General features: G+C 39.3%; 1 protein-coding gene across 3 annotated transcripts in view; it reads left to right on the top strand.

The window, feature by feature from the left end:
* LOC110379459 (uncharacterized protein) overlaps positions 1 to 23356 on the top strand; it is a 290441-nt gene that overhangs the window by 198135 nt on the left and 68950 nt on the right. For all 3 annotated transcript variants that reach the window (XR_010276506.1, XM_064034719.1, XM_064034736.1), the window contains 5 exons: positions 8502 to 8683; positions 10006 to 10178; positions 11543 to 11663; positions 13086 to 13242; positions 14804 to 14956. Coding sequence is in view for 2 of the 3 variants with exons in the window: in XM_064034719.1 (XP_063890789.1) it covers positions 8502 to 8683; positions 10006 to 10178; positions 11543 to 11663; positions 13086 to 13242; positions 14804 to 14956 (786 nt within the window). In the remaining variant the exon portion in view is untranslated. The remainder of the gene's footprint in view (positions 1 to 8501; positions 8684 to 10005; positions 10179 to 11542; positions 11664 to 13085; positions 13243 to 14803; positions 14957 to 23356) is intronic.

Below are 23356 nucleotides of genomic sequence, written 5' to 3'. Positions count from 1 at the left end.
CACATGTGCAGTGCTCAGCCAGGGGCGAAGGGACTCGGGTACTACCTCACGAGGCACGAGGCGCGAGGCATGAGGCGCGAGGCGGCGGCGGCACGTAACGTGATATCACGCGTGACAGACTCCGCGACTTTCGTGAGCCAGTGAACTCTGACGTCACGGTGAAACGTCACTCGCATACTAATCATGTTATGTATGAGGTTTTAGCCTTGTTTTCGTAATCGCTAAATAACTTTTCTTCTCTGAAGATAGTGTTTTTTACATATATTTTTGACCATCGTGAAGTCTAGAAGCTGACTTTGGACTAGCAACGCTGCTAGGCAAGATCTTTACTAACAATATTACGCAATTGGTTAAAACTTCAGAAAAACGCGAATTATTTCAATCATATTAACAATCGTTCTTGCTTAACCAGGCACTTACTGCAAATTATTTGTGCATTTTTTGCGGCACCCAACCCTCTGATAGATCGTCGAGGCACAAAATAACGAGGCACGGTCGCCTCATAACTAATGACCGTATTTTGAAGGGTTAAGTGAACAAATGAAGCTCGGACAGTTACAATCTTGACGTATTGCGCTTTTATCCTTGGCAGCCAGAAGGCTTCGCGAAGTTACTTCGTCTCCGGTTTCGAAGCCAATAAGTTTGAAACCTCTAATGACAGTTCAAAATAATATGGCAATTATTGGGATAATGATTTATAGGCCAAATGATTTATATTATGACGTTTATATTGTGGTTAACTCCGACTTGCTTTGGCTGTAACTATAAGAATACATTTTATAAAACGAAAGTTTTACAGACTATTACTATGATACTTTAGAGATCTTTTTTCAATAAGAATTTAAAGGACTTATTTTTATCGAGTGAGCTGCCGTTTTAACTACCTAACAAACCCTAGTGTCCAAGTTTTTTCAAATCCGCCTGAAGGCTTCTGACATAAATGTACATAGTTTTCTCATAATAGTCGTTCGTGTGAAGTAACGTAGTAAGATATGATGCCGCCTGCAATTCGGGCATAATTATTAATAACAATAGCTTCCACGGTAGGTTACAGAATACTATGCAACAGTATAAGCCTATTTCCATTACATACTGTCACTATAACAGTGTGGGAATGTTACTTCATAGCCTTGCAATACTCTCTTACGACTAATTTCTAATAGGAATTTGACATTACCTGTACCTATAAACCTAATGTCATGATTCTAGCTCTAGTAAGCAAAACAACAACTAGAGAGATAGGTAGCTTATTGAAATCCCTCGTTGCCAATTAAAAGACCAAACCCAGTATCGATATTTTGCTCATTTTTTCCTCCAACATCGAATGCAGGACCATTTTCAATTATGAGTTCCGGAGGACCAACTGAAACAAAAGGCAAAAGGACCAGTTTAAACAAAGCCAGCTGCATTACAGGCTTAAAATCAGTCGAAGTCGTAACTTCTTTTTGCTCCAATGGTCCTCGATAACAATGCACTTTGAACTCAGATAGTTATGATTTATTCTGTGCTGCTCTCTTGTATTTATTTTCCGTATTTCTTGGACTTGAACCGAAGGAATACTTAAAAGGAACTGAGCAAATCTGCGTTGAAATTGGATTTGATTTGTAAAATAATGGTCCTTGTGTTCGACGGTATTAGAGATGAGAGCTTTGCTGTTTTGAGACTTTATTTATAGATGAGTTTATTTATCTTACGTGCTACAAATTTTACATCATTTTTCGAAAACGGGCTTCCGCACGCGGTTTTACACGTTTCTTGAGGAAACCAGTTCATAGTCAATGGCCTATATGTTATTCTGATGCATGAGCTACATTACTAACAAGTTTGAACTTCAAACTTCGAAGAAGTCACAAACAAACACACACACAAATTTCACCTTTACAATATTAATGTTATTAGTTAAATCATCAATAAAGTATTCGCTTGTACATTACTAAGCTAGTGACCCGTCTAAACAAAATAATAATGTTCAATCAAATTCTCGAAACTTTAAAGACAGGTGTTCCAAAATGCGTTTTATTGAAGTTAAAAATAATCAAAGTCGTTTTAAATTCAATACAGCGAGTGCTCAACTTTGTGCTCATTATATTCGAGTGTAAAGGAACTTTTAATGACGGCTCGATCGCACCTCGCCCCAGCTGACTGTAATTACGATATTTCACTCCTTCAAGGGTATATTATAAAGGGTCGTCACGTACATGTTCTAGGTTAAACTTGGCTGCAAACAAAACTTTGACTTTGACCGCCAAAGTTTGTTTTAGTTGAAATAATCTGGACTATTATTTTTGAGCTGAAGAGTTGGTTTGAACGCGCTAATTTCTGGAAGTAGTGGTCCGATTTGGAAAATTCTTTCAGTGTTAGATAGTCCATATTATATCGGGAAAAACTATAGGCTACTTTTTATCTAGCTCCGTGAATAAGTTCTCACGCAACGCAGGTGAAACCGCGGGCAATATCTAGTTTGTTATAACTCAGTCTTTATCTTTTGCGTCATAAGCACATCGAGTCTGAACCTATTCATTTGTTCAATGGCTTCTTAGCCTGCCCTAATACGTGACCCGTTTCATGTCATTATTTAATTAACACTCGTAATCTGATATTTTCCATATTTGTGCCGAGTTTCCTTAAATGATTAATTTGAGTTGGCTTGTGGCTAAGTTACAGCCGCACGGGTCGATCATTAAAGGTTAAGCAACTCTTGGTGAACACCTATTTTATAACGAGCTGCTCCCGGCTATTATTTGAACATTTTTGACAGTCGTTACTGCTAGGCCTGACAACCAATGTACAGTATACATATATAACACTGATACTCAGCTGCGTCTGATTATGTCTACTGAAAGAAATCAGAATGCTTGACTTCACCCACACACCCACACTCTCGTTTATATTTAATTTGTTCCACATAAATTTCAATTTTGGACATACGAGGCGTGAACCGTTTGAAGGACGCAATTTTAACTGAAAAGCCACTCGCCCGTAATGAAAGAAACACATTTAATATTTACGTTCAAAGAGAAGTCCAAATGGCGTGTATCTTTCCAAGTTTTGCGGCGACGGATGTCGGGACTCTTCGGCAGTTTTCGGGTCCGTTCGGCACCTCGTGGTTACAAGTTGGTGTTCAACTAACTTTGAAACTGGCAGATGGCAGATTAGCTAACTGCTGGCGTGCTATTGGTAAAACGCTTAGTTAGCTCCCATTGTAACATACTGGACATTTAGTTTGAAAAGAAACCTCATGGTATGTTGTTACAATAATTACTTGCAAGTTCTAATTGTTATATCTGTCAGAGTTGAGGGATTTACAACAGGGAATTTCACAGTAATGGGAAATGTTTGAAACTGGGGTTGATTTGAATCGATACACAGTGTAAAAGTTTGATTAGTTTTAGTTCGTTCCGAGTAAAAATACAACGTATAGTTTGCGTGATGCACCTGCAATAAAGTCCTGCAACAAACAAAAGCTATTCATATTGAAGTAATTGTAGGTTTCAAATGCCAACTGAATACAACGACTTGGATGGATATTACTAATTTATTCCCCCCACATTGATCAAGCGAACAACCCAAGTTATTGTAGCTGGCAACCTTTGAGTAGAACACTTTTACATTACAAAGCTCGCTCACAGCTCAGAAATTCAACTACAATAATATCTTCGAGTTAAGCGAAGCGTTATTCGCGTTAAATGTAAATGCACTATTGTTGTACATTTACTGTATTATTTGTTGTTATTTATAATTTGTGGCTGGGTTCACAACAATGCATTTTAATTGCGTTGAGCTCCAAATATTCGATTGTTGCTGAAGTGTTTTGGTTTGCGACCGACGCTTAATTACGAGCTCAATGGTTGCCAAACAAAGTGTTTTTGTCGGTCGAATTACATGATAATGCGATAAAGGTACGGGCTGGGGACGCGATGCAATTATTGAAGCGTGTAACGCAATTATTTGTACGGAATCGTGAATATTGTTCGACAATAGCAAGTGATAATGTGCTGGATTGATGTTTAATATAGCGAACGCTTTCATTTCCGATCGCTCAGGGCAGTCATCTAATGAAAGGACGATATAATAACTAAATAATAAGTCCTCTGCCCTGCAGTGAGACAATAAAAAGGCTGATGATGGTGATGACTACCTATATATGTACATAATTAAGGAATGAAGCCTTTGTCTGTTGAGCAGACAATACAAACTATGATTTCCCTGAACTGCTTCACAAAGTAGCAGCATTTTATACCAGCTTACGCTCAACGAGAATAGTAATGCCCCCCACACTCGAAGCACAAGAGCGAACAGCCCCATTTAGGCCGAATAATCCCCACAATATTGTTCGTAATAGTCTAATGTTACAATATACGTTATATTTCCATAAACAGGGCCGAAATCCTTTCGACATAACGCCGAGGGTTATCCTGAACCTGTTAATAACTATAACGAGACATGACATAACTGTGTAGTTAGTGAGTATGGGAACTTACCCTAGGCGAGGGAGGGTAAGGGGAGTACGAGAGGCGGGGGTAACATGTCGGAGCTAGTTACCCGTACGATTGCTATGATAATGTTCCTTATCATGCTTGAAGTTACAAGTATTGTTCGTTTCTATATTCCTATATGTCCCGTGTGTGGGTAAAGACAGTTTTTGCGTAGGTTTTGCGATGTTTTTGTATCAGTGTATGTATGTATTTGTTTTTACTGAATTGCATGCAGCCCATTGGCTGCCGGATAAAGCGTAGGCTTTCGCAAATGATGAAAAATTCTTCCAAGTTCATTCATAATGTTTATAAAGGGGTAGCTACCGTACACATATTTTTAGTAACGTAAAATAGATGAGATGAAATATAACGTATATAATTTGAGAGCTTCCGCCAGCGATTTTACCGGCGTCCCGTGGGAACCGCTTCGCGCATCCGGATAATATGTGTAGACATAATAATTTTTCAATCCGACTAATGAATCCTTAGATTAGAGCGTTCAAGCAAACAGTAAACTCTTCAGCATTATAATATTAGGACAAGCAAGCTGCTTTCACGCGGTTTTGCCTATATCACGGAGGATTTTCTTCCAGTACCCGGGAAAAATATAGCTACATATGTTATTCGATGATAGTGTAGCTTCCCAACATTGAGAGATTTTCTTTATTAGTACCATAGACTTAACAACTTTATGTTCAATGTAGTACACGTCCGCAGTAAGGGTGCGTCTACACGGTGCATGTAGCAGGAGAAAGCGCAAGTGACAAGTGACAGGAGCACGCGGGTGGGTACATGCGCGAGTCGCTGGCCCCGCACGTTTTTAAAATGCATGTAACCTGCGCATGTGCCTCAACATGCTACTTGCACCGTGTAGATGCACCCTTATCTAAACTAAAATAATATAGAAGTTACAACCCCGTAACTTGCTATGTCTCCGAGGAGCAGAAAAACTAACTAGATTCAAATTATTCAAACAAATATTCACCGATACGGTAAAAGGTAACGGAGGGTCACTGGGCAACTCCGAATTATTATAAAACCCTCTCAGGGTGTATTGTGGGGGCAGTGTGACCCACTAACCCCCATTCTCCCTTGATCGTCGCGTTTGTAAGACACCGCTCGGCTGTCAATGAAGACACGTTTTGTAACCGCTTATGTTTTTCTTTTTACTAAGCTGATTTTGACAGTAATATTTCAGACTTTCGAAAAACTGTTTGGAACAGTTTTTCTGCAATTTCGTTAGTTTACATTCAAGTGACAAGATTATCTAGACTACAAAAGTGTTTTTTTTTGTACCCTGAAGACTCCTCTGCACTGTTGGGAAGCATCATTATTCCCGGATAATACAGGTTATATTTTATCAGTGTAAGGGCAGAAGTTCCCACAGGACGTGGGTGAAACCGGGGGAAAAATTTGGTTCTAATAAGCAATTTCATCTACTTCTAATTTTCATCGTAGTTTTACGTGACAGAGAGATTACACACTTCCGTACATAAAAACTTTCGCATTTATCACATTATCAGCCAGTTTCTTCATCAAAAGTAAAAGTAACGGTCAAATTCATTTTTTCTATTAGTTTTTCTGTCATTTTAGCCTTGAAAAAACTAATTTGACCGTTACTTTTACTTTAGACATTACTTTGACTTTTACTTTTGATGAAGAAACTGGCCGTAAATAAGTAGGATATAAAGAGGAAAATAATAAGAGTGTAAATCGGATTGTAACAATGCAATTACTCCGACATTAACTAGACTCGCGAGCGCTCCGTGCATCGCTTAATTGGACGCATTGGGTTGCACAAGAAATGGCTGCCAAGTCCGCGCTAATAGTAGCCTTGCATGACCAGCTTAATGACTCTTAGAAATAATGTACTACGAGATAAATATAATAATAATGAATCAAAGTTAATATGCTGTCATTTGAACATTTTTGGCAGTCGTTACGGGTACTTAGAAGCCAGGTCTCAGCTACATCCAGTTAGTCTGGGAGCCGACGTCAACATAGATAGGAAAAGGCTGGCCCGATGATGATGAATTAAAATTTGTTTCATATGTCGCGTTTTTACGCCAAAACTACTGAACCGATCTATATAAGATTTGGTACACAAATAGTTTAGAGCTTGAGCAAAGGCACGGGTTACTTTTTATTCAGTTGCGGTAAGCAGTTCCCAAAGGACGCGGGTGGAACTGTGGAGAAAGGCTAGTTCATAATATTACACGGTCTAGCTATTGTATTAGTAATAGTATAGTCATCCAGTTTCAGTGTGAAACGATCAATAGAAATCTTATTTTTCTTTGTAGCAGTAAATGAGCGTCTCAAGAGGATTGCACTTCAAATAGCATAAGGTTGAGATAATGATTTGTTTACCTTTGCGTCAAAATTGATCTTCAATTTTGTTCCAAACCTGTTTAACTATACTCGGTTCAAGTTTGTATCAGTTTTGCTCATTGGTTGTGTCTCTTTATGCCTTTAGAAATCTGTACTAATATAACTAAGAGAAAAGGTTTTTTTGTTTGTTTGTACCCTAAAGTCTCCGACAGTATTGAACCGATTTAACTTTCTTTCACCGTTTGAAAGCTACACGCTTTTTGAGTAACATAGGCTATATTTTATCCTGATAAGGGCAGTAGTACTCACAAGACGCGGGTGAAACCACGGTAAACGGCAAGTGCGTAACAAAAACACAGAATGGGGAAATTGCCTTAACAGCAAAATGACGTCAGAAACAATTTGAGAAGTCATTTTGTTGGTAATTATAAATAAACAGTGGGATGGTAATAAGACGCCCTCGGCTACAACTGAGCACTTCGGTACTGTGAATGTTAAGTGACGGATACACTTAAGGACAAAACGAGCAATATGTTGCGCAACATGTTTGTAAGCAACTAAATAGAACAGAATAATATGGGGGACACTCCAACCTACCTATGTTCTACCACTACTATCCTTTTTGCTTATTTATTAGAAAAAAAAAACACTTTTTTGTTTTGGCCTAACAAACTTTAATTGATATTATGCATTTCTATTAGTTAAAATATATAAAGGGTTTTCTCTGAATAGTGCCACAGGATTTAAACGCAAAAATTCACCAGTGATCTGGCGAAAAGTCCGAGGTGGGAACAAGCAACATACATATATTATGTCACGTACAATGTTGCAGACCACTATGCAATTTTACAGAGTCACATTGAATATTGCGCAACATCTTGTAGGACAAAATGTTCTCTAGTGTATCCACCGCCTTGTAAGCACATGTTGCTAACTTATATGGAAATGACAACTAAGAACTACTAAGTAATCTAAGTTCCTGCAATAGCTCTTTTAACTTTTACTTGTTACTCTATGGTAAACTCATATACCATCTAAGTGTTCTAAGAATTCTCATTAGTACTGTAATAAAATCATAAGTGCTTACTGCTTACATTTATTATGACATAGAATACAAGCTCATTTAAAAAGGATTCCGTAAGTAAAATAAATATTAAAATACACCTAAATGTGATGCTGCTGAGTACCAGTGTTTTACATGAAGCTATTACCTGTCTGAACTCCAAACCTTTGTACCAGACTTTCTGACTGCCGAAAATGAAGAAATGACCGCCGGGACTCACAATATGACGGGCCTCTTACTGTCTTGACCAAAATGACAGCCCGAGTCTCCGAAGTATTATTCAAAATCAAAAAATCATCTATTCAAACTTGGCTGCAAGACAGCACTTTTTGAACTTCAGGAATTTACAATAGACAGCCCCCAAAACGCCCACCCTTCACCACTTCCTATGTGTTTTTGCTGGGAAGAAGAAGTGGCGCAACAAACTCCCCAGCAACACATGTCTGTCTGTAGGTTGGAAGAACCTTAAACATTGTTTGATATAAAAATTTGTATACAATGTATTTGTATATTACAGTAGAGGACAATATGCAATATTGACTTACCATTACAGAAAAATGATTTATACAAACAACCACCACATGTTAGCTAGCACCTTGAATTTAATTAACTTCAATCCTTATCTTTGCCCTCAGGTGGAAATGCTGTACCAGCGTTATTTCCTCCGCATGAACCAGACTAACATGACGCACCTGCTGGGTCTGCTGCTGGCAGTAGCTGTCGGCCTCATGGCTGTGCAGATACAGACGCTGCTGGTGGCACAAGGCCTGCTCAGCCAGGCCGAGGCCCTCAACAACACCTATATGGACAACTTTAAGTAAGTTTACGTTTAAATTGTATACTAGCTCCGTTCCGCTCCGCTCGCGGCTTCGCCCGCGTGGTGTGTTGGAAAAAAGTAGCATATGTGTTAATCCAGGGTGTCACCTATCTACACACCAAATTTCAACCAAATCGGTTCAGCCGTTTGTTCGTGAAAGAATAACAAACATACATACATCCATACATTCTCACAAACTTTTAGATGTAGAATATTAGTAGGATTTAGAGTATTTATGGAGTTTCTTGCCGGTTCTTCTTCATAAGACTAAGGACCTTTCGATATCCATATTTGTTTGGACTATTTAGTAGATAGTTTAAGCGAAGTTTTCACAAAATTGTTCGAGAAGTTCCTTATTTATCACTCGCAAAAACCGACATCCAGGCGGGTGGAGCCGCGGCCGACCGCTGGTAGGTAGCTATGTTGTAGATAGTATATACTCGTATAATAATAACCAACTTCGAATAAGGCCTTATTTTTAACTCTTCCTTGTTATCGTTGTCTTCTTGTTACTTAAGGACATACTATAGGAGTATCTGGCTTTTTTGTGTTTACCCAAACGAATCATTATATTCGTATAATTCTTAAAGAAAATGTAGTTTATTTAAATTAGCTACTTCTAGGTTAAAAGGTAGCTCTCAAGAATCTTAGCTTTCACATCACTCTCAGATTGTTTTCTCAGTATGAATACATTAAATTACTGTTGAAAAAGAAACGGTTTTAATTGAGACTTTAGAAAAATCTAACCAAGCCACAGATTTTAAGTACTCTTAAAAGAATAACTAGCTTAAAGAATATTGACTTAACCAGATAGATTGGTAGATTTAATATTTTAATTGAAGAAGTTGAAATTTACAAAAAGTCTGAGAACAAAATGGTAAGAACTTTAATCACTACTCTAATTGGAGTCTGACACTGCTTCGTTGACCCAGTAGTCCGGATTCGATTCCTGGGTCTGGCCAATATGATATCACTAAGCAGGTTTTATGGATCACTCTTCGGTCGCTTCCCATCTGGATATGAGAGTGACGAAATAGAGATTGCACCTGCCGCCACGCGGCTGATCTCCTTAAACAACATATAAAAAATAGGTTGCCATCAATATCGGGCACAGGGTCGAGGTACCGGTGGTTAGGGTCCCAGAGACAGAAACCTCCTCACAATACTCGCCGTATCAAGGAGTACTGCCTTCTGAATCAGTCCCTTGATCCAGCCGCCCAACGAGAGCCTCATGAGGTGTTGGTCGAGGCTCTTGACTATTAGACCACCATTCATATTATTGTTATATTAAGCCAATATACTAAAATGACACCTTTCCCTAGCCGTGACAGCCTACATGACCCTCACCGCTACATGAACGTGACGACCAGCCGTTACCACGAGGCGCTCGCGGCTATCAACGCCACGCAACACGAACGCCTCATGTACGAGAAGGAGAGGGTCGCCCACATCGTTAACATCATCATCCTCGGAATTACTGCTCTGGTTTACGCCTGTGAGTATGATTTTATTTCTATTAGTATTATACACTTATTTAATACTAGCTTTCGCCCAGAGTTCGGTTATATCGTGTTTCCAAGAGAATTCTTCAAACGTCCGGGATAAAAACTATACATATTATGTTCTTTCTCAAGGTCAACTTTATCTCTGTACCAAATTTTATTAAAATCAGTTCAGTGGTTTAGGCGTGAAAGCGTAACAGACAGACAGACAGACAGAATTACTTTCGCATTTCTAATATTAGTAGGGAACCCAGTCAAAAACAATTTTTTAAGAATCTTTTATTGCATTGTCATTCTGGTCAATTTCACTCAGTATGTGGGGCTTCTCAAAATTATCATGGTCCTATAACTCTTTAGAAAACCACAATACCTATATAATCTGAACAATTAAAATCATATCAGTGAGTTGGGACTTAAGGAGCTACCCATATTGTGGCTGAACAGCCTTCGTTCACGGATCATTTGCCGCTAACAAATTGTGGCCCAAGAAATTGCCAGATTTTGTGGTGATTTATTACTGTGCCAATAATGTATTACTACATATTTATAGATACATAGGTATAGGTACTAGATGTTATCCGGGGCTCAGCGCATTTTGCAGAAGCAATTTAAAATAATGATTTTATTAAACTGTCTAATCTCCAGTTATTAAATCCCCAGTTTTATGCTATCATAAAACGATGAAAGTTGCCCATTGTAGCCAACTTCTAAAGCCAAATGAATCCGGTGTTCGGTTTCGTGGAAAACGTTCGCAGGACCAAATTGCAAATGCAGATGATTTCAATTATGTCGCCTGAGCTGACTCAGCTCGTGTCGCTTCCATTAGCGACTTATAGGATTACGTGTCGATGTGTGTAATGTGTGTAGTAGACGACGACACACGGCGTGTAGGTACACGGCAACACGCGTGTAGTTGTTGGACTGAGTACAGTGTTAGCTCGGGCTAGCTAACTTGTGGGTATCAAGCGGTTACGTAACACTTTGATTAGCTTCTGTCGCCTGATTAACTGTTTATAATTAGGATCACGCCCATTTCACAAACAATCTCCCTGACCTTTGAAGTACCAGGAAAACTAACATATGCATTCGATACAAGCCCACCAATTAGGTAAATAAATCTACCATTGATCGCCTCTATTTATAAACGTATTACAAATACTAAGTAATCAATTATTCGTGTTCGAATTCACACGAAGCGACGATCTATTTTCGGTTGGGATTCCACTAATTAGGAAATAACTGTTGTGTAAGCTTTGACAACTGCCGAATATTTTTAGAACTTTATTCGGATATTCTAAATCTGCTGAATGATTGTACGAAATTTTGTGCTTTTTTAAATAGTTTTGTTTTGTTTTAGGCTTACTGGCGTGCCTGAGCCGCCCGGCTATGAACGAAATCTACCTGCTGACCATCTCCTACGTGGTCCTTGTGACCTTCCTGCTTATCGAACTGGCTCTCACCGGCACCTCCGTGCTGCGGTAAGTTTCAATACACAATAGTTCCACCACTCCTTTCTATAGCGAGCTCGTTACAACTCTGTCCAATTAAGCCAGCAACACGAGTTGGTGACTGTCGCTTCGTCGTTCAACAATAGCACCCGCGACTCCAACTTGCGTTAAATTGAAATTAAAAGTTTCCGCCACCCGGACCTCGCCTCAAACAGACCACAAACCAAGGGTCCATTTGTTTACACCGCATTTTGAAAAGCGTTCCGAATGTTAGTCGGAAGTTCACAAATTTTCAAACGAAGTTTACAAGTGCGCTAGACGTGTTTGTACCGGGTTTAGATCAAAGCCGTCCGCGGCGGTTTTATCGCCGAGTTTACTGTCGGCGAACGTTTTTACGGCGAGGTGTTATCGGATAGTGTTACTTGGCCAATATTCGAGCAAATTTGCCAGTCGTTAAAGGTGTTATTGTTTCATTTTTAACGGTGGCCGCGGGGGGGAGTTGCGGTGGGTGCGCGGGGGTAGGACGACGTTTACGAGCGCCGGAAAGTGGTCGTTCAGGGTAATGCGGCGCGCCTGAGAGCCGGAAGGTGTTCCCCTTGTCACGACTGTACCTTCTACGTGGCTTTTTATTTACTTTCACAATGTTTTCTGTGTTTTCACTTTGATAACTTGGCGAAAGAGAATAAGTCCGTAGCTATAATAAAAGTGGACAAGCCAGGGACTTAGTGTAAGACGGGTATTCCCTAGAGAGCTGATGTTGTGACGACTCCGTCGGCCTTAAGTTGTCATCTGTTGTCTAGACGACAATAGAGTTTTGTTTATATTTGGGTCAATTACCTTGTTAATCTCTTGATGTACACAACTGATTTTAAATTATTAGTAAAACGCAATAGAAAGCCAAATTAGTGTCAAATTCGTTCAATCGAATTAGTTCAAGCTACTATTGCATAGGTCCTTCATATCTAAGTACAAAGTATATGTAGTTTGTGGATAAGCATTAATATTTAAAAATCGTAACATCCTAAATAAATAAAAAAATCTATAATCATTTGAAAATTAGTTTCATACAATTCTGTACTACAAATCGCTATATGTAATAGCTTGCTGATTAAGCATCTTCGATTTATACTTCCACTTCTATAAATCGTCTTTGTTTTGCTTAAAGCCGTCCATTGCCGAACAAATTGGTCTAAAATTCGTCACAGTTCAGCAACCTTGTTCACTTCTATACACCATTTTCACCATTTATGCTATAATTAGAATAATAATATTTAATACCATGTTACCAAGTAAAATAATGTATAATACAATAGTTGTAAATAATGTAGTTTTTGAAATAGTGTTAAGTAAGTTCTTAGCTATCGTATAAGGATAAGTCCTGTGATGACAGTTTGAAGGTGTTTTTCAATAAATAAATAAATAAATTTTCTATCAAATACAATGTCCGTTCAGCTCGCTGAGCATCAGCACCGGCGCCTGCGCTCTGCTGACCTACGCGACGTACGCGACGCTGCCGGTGCGGCTGCACGAGGCCACCGTCGCCGGCCTCGCGCTGGGCATCGTCAACATCGGAGCCCACCTCATGCTGGACTATGCTGCTGATGTGCACGTGAGTATCAACATTGTGACTAATACGGCGGCTGTTATAGGGAGAGGACATATGATTGTGCACGAGCATTTGCGCAGACACAAGTGCACTCGCTATTCCTTCACTCTCATAGCCCGTTGGGACGGTAATCCGACACGACCGGAGAGAAATCATAAACAAGACCTACATTGTTGTGACTACGTATATATAGGTAGAAGCTTCTGTCAGCCGTGGCCAGCCTCGCGCTCGCCATCGTCAACATCGGAGCCCACCTCATGCTGGACTGGCTACCAGTTATGAACTCATTCCTGTATACGGAAACAAGTTGACTATATAACTATACTGCTGCGAAGTTACGTTAAGATCCATTTGGTAGTTATTGCGCGAATGAAGGACAAATATCCATGCATAGGCATATATAGGTTCGCGTTTATATATCTACAGGGTTGCTATATGCCACCTTTCCAATATTTTAATGTGAAAGTAGAGTTATCTAACTCTGTGTGTCTGTCTGTCTGACGCGCTTTCACGCCAAAATTACTACATCGATTTTACTGATGCATATAGTCTAGAACCATAGAAAGGCCATAGACTACTTTTAACCCGGCTGCAATTATAAGTTCCCTCAAAACACGAGTGAAACTACAGCTCACAACTAGTACTACAATAGCTTGAATAAATAACAATTTGACACGAACTCCGCCGAAGCGAGTATAGTAAGTTAAGTGAAGACTGAATAATTAATTTTAACCGTGTCGCGGCTTCGCTTTGTCGCTGCGATCAGGAGCCGCAGTCGTTAAGAGTTTACGACGCGATCACAGAACTGCGAACTGAGGTTTGACTTTCAGTTTAAGTGCATAACTAAGTTTTATGGCAGTTCTGTGGCTTAGGTGTGTTACAGGAGACTTTAGATAAGGTGCTATGTGAGAGAATGAGGCTGAAAGTAGTCTTTTGGAAAATAGCGTAGATAAAAAGTAAGCTGGGAGCATCACGCTTGCAATGCATGCAAGCCTATGATCAACAGGGGATCGACACATATTGTCTGCGACGCTTTTATGCACTTGGTCAAGAGCCTGGAGAAAGGACAAAGGCAACCTCATAAATAGTCAAGGACCTATGAAAGGAGAAAGACAACCTTTCATCAGGTTGCGGGAAGCAGTCCGCTTGGACATGATCCACGGCATCAAACTCTAAAGTTTAATTTCTTGGACAAATACTTGGGTTACATGAAAGGAGCTGCTATGGTATGGGATACATGAAGGATAGATGCTGTTGAAGTAACAAAATTAATCAAGATATAGATTTCACATTCACTCCTATCACCTATCTATACTAATATTATAAAGCTGAAGAGTTTGATTGTTTGTTTGTTTGCTTGAACGCGCTAATCTCAGGAACTACTGGTCCGATTTTATCGAGGAAGGCTATAGGGTACTTTTTATCCGGGTTTGTGCAGAGGTTCCCACAGGATGCGAGTGAATCCGCTGGCAGAAGCTAGTTTATTATAAGGCAGGAAGATTCACCTTAAATAACCCCATAATCCTGTTCTAAGTCCAGTACTAAAGACTTGTGTCTTCCACAGCAAATCTACTGCTCCGTGGCGACCTTGATCGCGTGCAACCTGGCCGGCATCATGACCCATAACCCTCGGGAGCTGGCTCAGCGGCGTGCCTTCTTGGAGACGCGCGACTGCGTGGAGGCAAGACTTGTGACGCAACGAGAGAATCAGCAACAGGTGAGTTATATGCTTCATCATCATCATCATCATCATCATCTCAGCCATAGGACGTCCACTGCTGAACATAGGTCTCCCCCTTAGACCTCCACAGATACCGTTATATGTTTACTTAGAAGTTGTTCTGTAGGGAATAATAAGTGTGACAGTTTGGTGGTAAAAACTTCAAAGATGGTTAATTTTATCTTGATAAAAACTCTCCAAATGTATCTTGGACCGTGTAAGGATGAAGGAAAACATCTTGACGATACCTGGACGGTAATGTCTGAAATCGCCAATCTATCGACTTATGCTCATATCATGTTTGTATTTTCACACGAGAGGCCTGTGAGAGAGTATCAAGGCTGATGGTAGCTGAATTGTATGGAAATGGCCTGTGCTCAAAGTAAAAAGGCTGATAATAACTTAATTGTGCAGGTAATTTTTGTAAAGAGTTTAACCATACATCACAGTTTACAATATTATGTCATAGTAGCAGTGGTCGAGTTACCCAGTCATACAAAGACAATAATACCTACCTATGCATATTACATACATTTACCTATACACACGAGTATATCTCAACCATTTCCACAAAATACAACATCTGTACACATTAAAATAAACCGCACGGGCTGAGCACCGCTCGCCGCAGTCAGGGATCGTTTACAAAGATAAACAATTTAAATGAAAAGGCGTCGTTTATGCAAATGTGTGACAAGAGTCAAAGGCTACGGCTTTGGTGCACCGTTCAATATTAGCTATTGTCGGTGCGAGCGCGGTCGCGCCGCGGGCCGCTTCCATTCACTGGGCTTCCGTTGTTTTGTCAGGCCTGTTGTGCTTACGTAATTGACGACTGTATGGCTGCGGCATCAATAAGAATCGAATCGTTTATTAAAGGCTTTGAGAGTTTAGTGGCAATATTGGCATACTGACTGCGCTGTACTCTCTAAGGAGTTATAAGCATTTGCTCATACACAGTGCACTCTCTATTCCCTCACTCTCGCAGCTCGATGGGACGGCAATCCGACACGACTGGAGAGAGATCAGGCGAAGGACCAACATTTACGTGCTCTCCGATCCGATGCACGGGCGTATCAACTCCTGCACTAAAAAGACAGTAGATTAATTGTAATTCGTTGTCAAAGAGATAACACAAAAGATAATACACCACAAAGCTGTAACATTTCTCACAATCCGTAAATACCCACTAGCTTATCAACAGGACTAATCTTATTCTATACATGAATAGTTCTAACATCTCCTTCGAAGCTCTTCAATTCATTACGTACAAGGCGATAATCCTGAGACAAACAACTATATTCATTGGTCTGTTACATCCGATATCTCTCACACTGAATGTGTATTATTGAACATTAGTTTACGAAGGCTTTGACGCTGAGATTTGCTTTGAACGTTATCTCGATTATATGGAATGTACGACTTAGGACTATTGATGTGGCCTGCCATTGGGTGTGGATCTTGGCTTGATGACACTATACGTTGTAATTTGATAAACGAACTATGGGAGGAATTTTGGTCAACCAACAAAAAAGACCAGGACAAAAATAAATTTATTTATCATACCAAATTCATAATTTGGTAAAGCTTCGTAAAGGGCTTCATCACATTTTTCATCCAAAACAAAAGGGGCAGCCAACAAAACAGTTGTTCTAGCTGCCACTTTCACTTATCGTCGTGGTGGAAAACAAAATATTCCTGATAATAACACCTACCTATATTTAATCAAATAGACTTACTGTGATGCGTTTTCACGCAAATCCCATAGATTATGACTATTTATTGAAGTTGATTCGTTTGAAACTACCATAATACACACGTTAGTCCCACATAACATTGACGAATAGTCTAGAAGCCTGTTATAATTTCCCGCTCGCATGCTAAGCCCGGGTCTGCCGTGTGTCCAGCCGGGTGTGTCAGCGTGGTGTACTCATATCCGGACCTGCAGATGTAATATCCGCCCGGATTATACCGGGACCAGGTCTTTGCTTTGTACACTGTTACTGTACACCTCTTCTGGGAGACTCGAAATAATAGACAAACGTCATTGTTGGAAGTGAAATAAACAAATGAACAGAGCATTTTTTTATATTCGACAATGTTGATGCCGAATGACAGCACTAAAAGGATAAAGAATAAAGATAGCATTTTAACCATTAAAACGGAACCTCTTTTTACTATGTAAGAACTTCTGCCAGCGGGCCGAGGCAACGCTTCAGTTAGTAAGGTTATTCATGACATTACCCACGTTATACACGCATATCAAAAAAAATTACAAACACAAGCATGAACTTGAGGCGCACATATGATCAGCACTCTCGTACCTTATTGAGAAGGCACCTCAATTACGTCTACTGAAGCAGCCCTTGCCTTGCCTTGCACATTGTTCATATATGTCTGTCCTGCACCTATTTTCTCTCTAGTCGTGTCGGAATGTCGTCACATAGGGCTATGAGAGCGAGTAAATAGAGAGTGCACCTATGTCTGTGCAAACGCTTGTGCACTGTATGTCCTGCGCAGCTGGCTGATCTTCCAGAACAGCCGCCGTAGCCAATAATCGGCTAGGAGGACATCATTATGTCCTGTGCAGCCGGCTGATTTTTCAAAACAGCCACAGTGACCGACAATCGGTCTCGACATAATTATGTTTACCGCTGGTAACTCTCGCCGTCCCGTTATTCAACTTACCAAGTTTGCTAATGATGGAATCTGATACTAATGATGGAACTTTCTAAAGATAGTCTGGGCCCTATTCAGTAGTAGTAATTAATTCTGGGCTAAGCTTGTATTTAAAGCAACAAAACCTAAGTGTATATACCTGCGTAATTGATATTTTAAGCCTTAGATGCTTTACGCTTGAATACTTTTTAAGCTTAATCTTAAATCAACTATTGCTCATTTAATTAGTCTGATTTTTAACCCTACTTATATTATAAATGTGAAAGTTTGTGAGAATGTATGGATGTATGTTTGTTATTCAATCACGCAAAAACGGCTGGACCGATTTGATTGAAATTTTGTATGTAGATAGGTGATACCCTGGATTAACACATAGGCTACTTTTTATCAACACACCACGCGGGCGAAGCCGCTGGCGAAAGCTAGTAGGATCATATTGTGATAATGATGGTATCTTGTCATCCCTCACGGACGTAGGGCTCTTTTCCACTCCTTTCGATCTTCAGTAATCTGAAAATGCTTTGATATTTATAAACGTGATCTAACAACTGTTAGTGTATAAAAAAGTTTGTGTTCCGAACTACGATATTGAGCCTGACAGGCCATTCATCAATATCGGATGAATAGTTTAAACTGTTATGTAACGAATATACTGACAGATGTACACATGACAAAACTTTTATTTGTTTTATCGCACCTACTCGTGTTTAATTATAGGGCAAATTACGAACGCGGGTGAGCCTTACTTATGTACCTATGTACACAATCATTGGCCAATACTGAGCGCTCCTGAGCTTACGCATACAAAGATATAGTGCATGTTTACATTTACTCACACAAGTTTAGCTCACCCGCTGTCGATAAAACTGGCCAAGTGCGAGTCGGACTCGCATACGAAGGGTTCCGTACCATTATTTATAAAACGGACAAAAAAATTGCGTTTGTTGTATGGGAGCCCCCCAAAATATTTATTTTATTCTAGTTTTCAACAGAAATAGGTACAACATCTGTGAAAATTTTAGCTCTCTAACTATTACGGTTCATGAGATACAGCCTGGAGACAGACGGACAGAGGAGCGAAAACAATAGGGTCCCATTTTACCCTTTGGATACGGAATCCTAAAAACAATCTATACATTTATTTCCGCACAATATCACATCACCAACATATTCAATATAAACTAACACGTCGATCTCACGGCAGTTTATCTCGTTTTGCATAAATACAATGAAGCTTGGGAGTGAACTGTTTGCGGGTAGTCGTCACAAAGGACCGGGTATGGTCGGGCCCCGGGGACCGCGTAAGGCATTGATACTCACTGTCTTTATGTCGATACCAGAGGGTTAGACTCATACTGCCGGGGCTGCGGGATTGTTCGAAAGAGTTACCTGGTAAACAAAAGGTTCTAGAAGGAAAATGGTAGGGTTGAGTCAATAACCCACAGCGGGTGGTGTCATTTGATGATTTCCCATAAAAAAGAGGGTTAGACTCAAAGATACATAATATTAGCTTCTGCTCGCCGTTTCATTAGTGTCTTGTGGGAAGCGGGAAATTGTCCGTGCTGCATGTATATATAGCCTGTACTTAGCCTTCTACGGTAAATGGGCTATCTAATCTAAAACTGAAAGTTTTTGCGAATTCGTTCAGTACTTCCTGAGATAAGCGAACGAACAGAAAAAATAACTCTTCAGTTTTATAAAATAAGTATATCTCTATCGTACACGAGTATGATCTGTTAATCAATAAAAATGGAGTTCCAAACGATATTAATTACTATAGCACTGTCAAAGACCAATTCGATTAATTAAATCGAATCGAGAAAGCCAATTAAATTCCAACTCAGATTCATCTACAAGGAAATAACAAAACGTTTCGCTCAACAAACACTCAGGTTATTCATTTAAATTAACTTGAGAAAGTACTTACAGTGGAAAGCGCAGTATTGCCTGTCGTTCCTTTCAGAGAAATCGAAATACCTATATCGAAGTTGCTTTATGTGGGTGTTTCTCACAATATTCATTTAATATGCATTTAAAAGTTCACCGAGTCTCGGTCATTTGAACATCTTTGGCAGTCGCTACGGGTAGTCAGAAGACAGTAAGGGATTGTTCACACCAAACGTATTGTCCGCCGCTGACTGTGAGTATACTCACTGTCTGCCCCAGTGTGAACGTCGACTCAATCTGCACGCGATTACGCGTACTCACCAAGCCGACAATAGGCTATAGCGTACGATGCGCTACATGCGTGAACAAAAGAATAGGCTCGTGTAGGTTCACACTAGATGCGTATGCTGAGCGGCTGACTATTCTACACATAAAAGGGCTCAGCATTTGAAGTTGCTCGTAGTATTTTATAAACGATAAAACTAGCGTAATTTATTTTTTTCAAATCAGACGTTTTACTGATATTTCAATTAAATGATGCGCATTCAGATAGTTGCCATTTGCGAAGCTCTAGAGGAAGACGAAAATAATAAAAAGAAGAGATTTTGGGTACATCCCTTAAAGAAGAGATGTTTTCTTGGTCAATTTCATACTTTATATTTCGAATATAGACTTTATCCAAATAAGTTCAAGAAATATTTTCGTATGACAGTAAAATATTCGATGAGTTACTATCTTTAATACGTTTAAGTTTATATTATCGACGTGCTGTACCGAGGCGCGGCGGTGCGTACGCGGCGGAGCGGCGCTATTCGGCAACTGCGTCCGCGTAGCCAATCCGCGTCCGCCGTGCATAGTCGCGTAGTAAAATAATCGGCCACTGAGAGTCAGCTACAACAGACGACGTAACAGCGTATAGTCGGTTCGGTGTGAACGACAATTTCAATATATATGGAAAAGTAATAAACTGCGTAACGCGCGCTCACAGTCAGCGGCCGACAATACGTTTGGTCTGAACGATGCCTAAAGGCAACCAGTTTTACTTAGGATTTTGGGATGCTCGGTTAACCGGGTTGAGGAGTTTAGACAAGTCGCTCATTGTAAAACATTAATACTCGGTTGCATCCGGTTAGACTTGAAGCTGACGCCAATACAGTTGGGAAAAGGCTAGGCAGATGATGACGATTTTGTTAGTAAGTTTATCGAGAAACATTTGCATTGAAAGAACTTTCATTAAAACAGAGTCATCACAAATGACTTTGACGTTTAATTGTCCCAGATGAAGAATGAATATGAAGACCACGCCTCATATGTGATGTTAGCTTAAGCAACATGTAAAAATATACATTTTATTTCTATGAATTTTCGGCTCCAAACGTGGCATCCAGTTTAAGTGGCATCTCGTGTACGACAAAAATAAAATATGTTGAGATATTTCAGGCTCGTAAATATAAAGTCTAGATTAGACATTCATCCAGCGAGACTGATGGAATAATTTCGTAGACCAAGAGGAGTAGACAGTAGTAAATTTTAAAAAATATGTAATATTTAAAGCGCTAAAAATCTGAAATTAAGTGGGAACAGTAACAGCAAAAAATAAATGAAGTAGCTTCGAATAAAGTTTCACAAAACAGAATAAACAGTGCACATTTGGCGCAAGATTGAAACCACATTTTTCTAAAAGAATTGGAAAGTGCATTTCACAAAGAAAGCCATGTAACGTGACTACCCGCTGTCGCTTCCAGTAGCCGGGTTAGTAACAACCTGTGGCACGCGACACGGGGTCTATATATCACACTATATTATTACAAGAGGATTCGACTTCGTCTCAGAGAGTTTTGTGGAGACTTACAACGGTAGGTATATGTTTCCTATTCGGTTTTCGGCCTGGTTGACTGCGTTCACTATTTGGCCTTATATAAAATATACTTTTCTTTTAGTAAGATAATTAGTAGGTAAAAAAATATTTATTAATTTTGTAATCCAGCACATTTTTATTTATTTAATATGGTCACAGTCACATAAAATGTATCAACTGCAACTGAAAATTTATACATTTTCTATATGTTCGCTTTAATGCCTTGATCATATTCCAGTTTTCTGTATTTTTCTACAAGTCGTGTACTTATTTTGGTCTCGTAAACGTAAGTGCAACAGCGAGCGAGAAACAATCAATTTGAAACATGTTTGAACGCCACTTACCTGCCGAATAGTTTTGCCTAACTCGGCTATTCGGCGAAAAATCTCACCAATGCAAGTCTAATTTTGTGTCAAAGCTATCTGTTTCAATCCCCGAGCGAACATACATTCATACAAAGTCAGTAACAAAAGACCAATATTCAATTCTGTAGAATTTCACAGCAAAATTCATTTATAGAGGATGAATTTTTGAATTGAATATAAAGGCATAAAAGGGTTGTGTGTCAGTATTTCCACGAATGGCCGTGTGAAAGGAAAGTAATCCGGCTCTGTGTAAAATATAGTGTAGGAATATGGAATGCAGTGTAATTGGGTGTCCTAACTAACCCGTTTGTTCCACACTGAGGGTGTATGCCTGTGACCTGGGATATACAGTGGCGAACTTTGAAATGAGATCTATTTTTAACATGTTTTTAGTAAGTTGACCTGTATGTAATTATGTTATGGATTCCAAGGTAGTTAATTTAACCATCTATAAGATGTTACTAGGACAAATTAAATAAATCGAAGCTTAAATACAAGATGTTAATTTAACTATTCCAAGGGTCGTCATAAAAAGTGATGACAATACTATAATGTGGTTTAGTCGCATTGATCTCATGATGAAGCCGGAAAACATGGACTGATACCTTATGATGGACGAAACATCGTATCGTAGCTGTGTTTGAACTTATTAGAAAACTCCTGTAAGGAACTACCATTTTTACGATAAAAGCGTTGAAAATGTTTTTCTAGTGTTCTTTTAATAATATTCATTTAAGAAATATTGTGGCTCCCAAAATGTTACGCTACTGAAAAGGAATCGTATTGCAAACTGAAAATACAGGGAAATTATTATCAGTAAGTATTAACAAGTAAAATCTTATAACCACAAATGCAGGGTAAATAAGTAATTAACCCACAGCTTTTCATTAATCTGAAATATAGTATTTCAACTTAAATAAGTAGAAAATGGCAGAGAGTTACTGAAATGATGTTGATTAAGTACCTTTTAGTGAAGAGTGTTATACTTTCATGAAATATATGAAATTAATGAATAAATATTGCGTCGAGCGACGTTAACACGTTTCTGCAAAATTAATTATTTCCACTGAAAGTTTTATTAACTGCGACTACGCTACAGCATGGTGCATTATTTAAATCCTTGCTTATATTGTAAATGTTAAAGTTACTCTTTCTTTCATAATAAAACTGTTGAAACAAAAAACTAAATTATTAAATTCAATATACAGTTTGCTTAGATTTTTTTTTGGGAAATAGTCAAAAGACCCCTCCCGCTGTGGGTGCAGCGTGTGGGAATGTCAGACTCTTACTATCTAAAACCCATCAGGTTCCTTCTTAAGCTCTTTATGTACCAGCGCCGCGGTAACTCTTTCGAACAATCCCGCAGCCCAGATAGCCTGATTCTGATAAAGGACATACGCTACTTTTTATCCGGCTGTACGAAGTAGTATTTACAGGACGTGGATGGAAACACGGGGAACAGCTAGTCTATACTAATATTATAAAGAGGAAAACTTTGTTTGGTTGTAATGGATAAACTCAAAAACTACTGGAACGATTTTAAATATTCTTTCAATATTAGAAAGCTATATTATCTGCGAGTAACATAGGCTATATTTTATCCCGGTGCTG

This window comes from Helicoverpa armigera, chromosome 1 (assembly GCF_030705265.1).
Source record: "Helicoverpa armigera isolate CAAS_96S chromosome 1, ASM3070526v1, whole genome shotgun sequence".
NCBI classification, from domain to species: domain Eukaryota; kingdom Metazoa; phylum Arthropoda; class Insecta; order Lepidoptera; family Noctuidae; genus Helicoverpa; species Helicoverpa armigera.
Note: the sequence above shows the minus strand (reverse complement) of the source record. Positions and strands in the feature narration are given on the sequence as shown.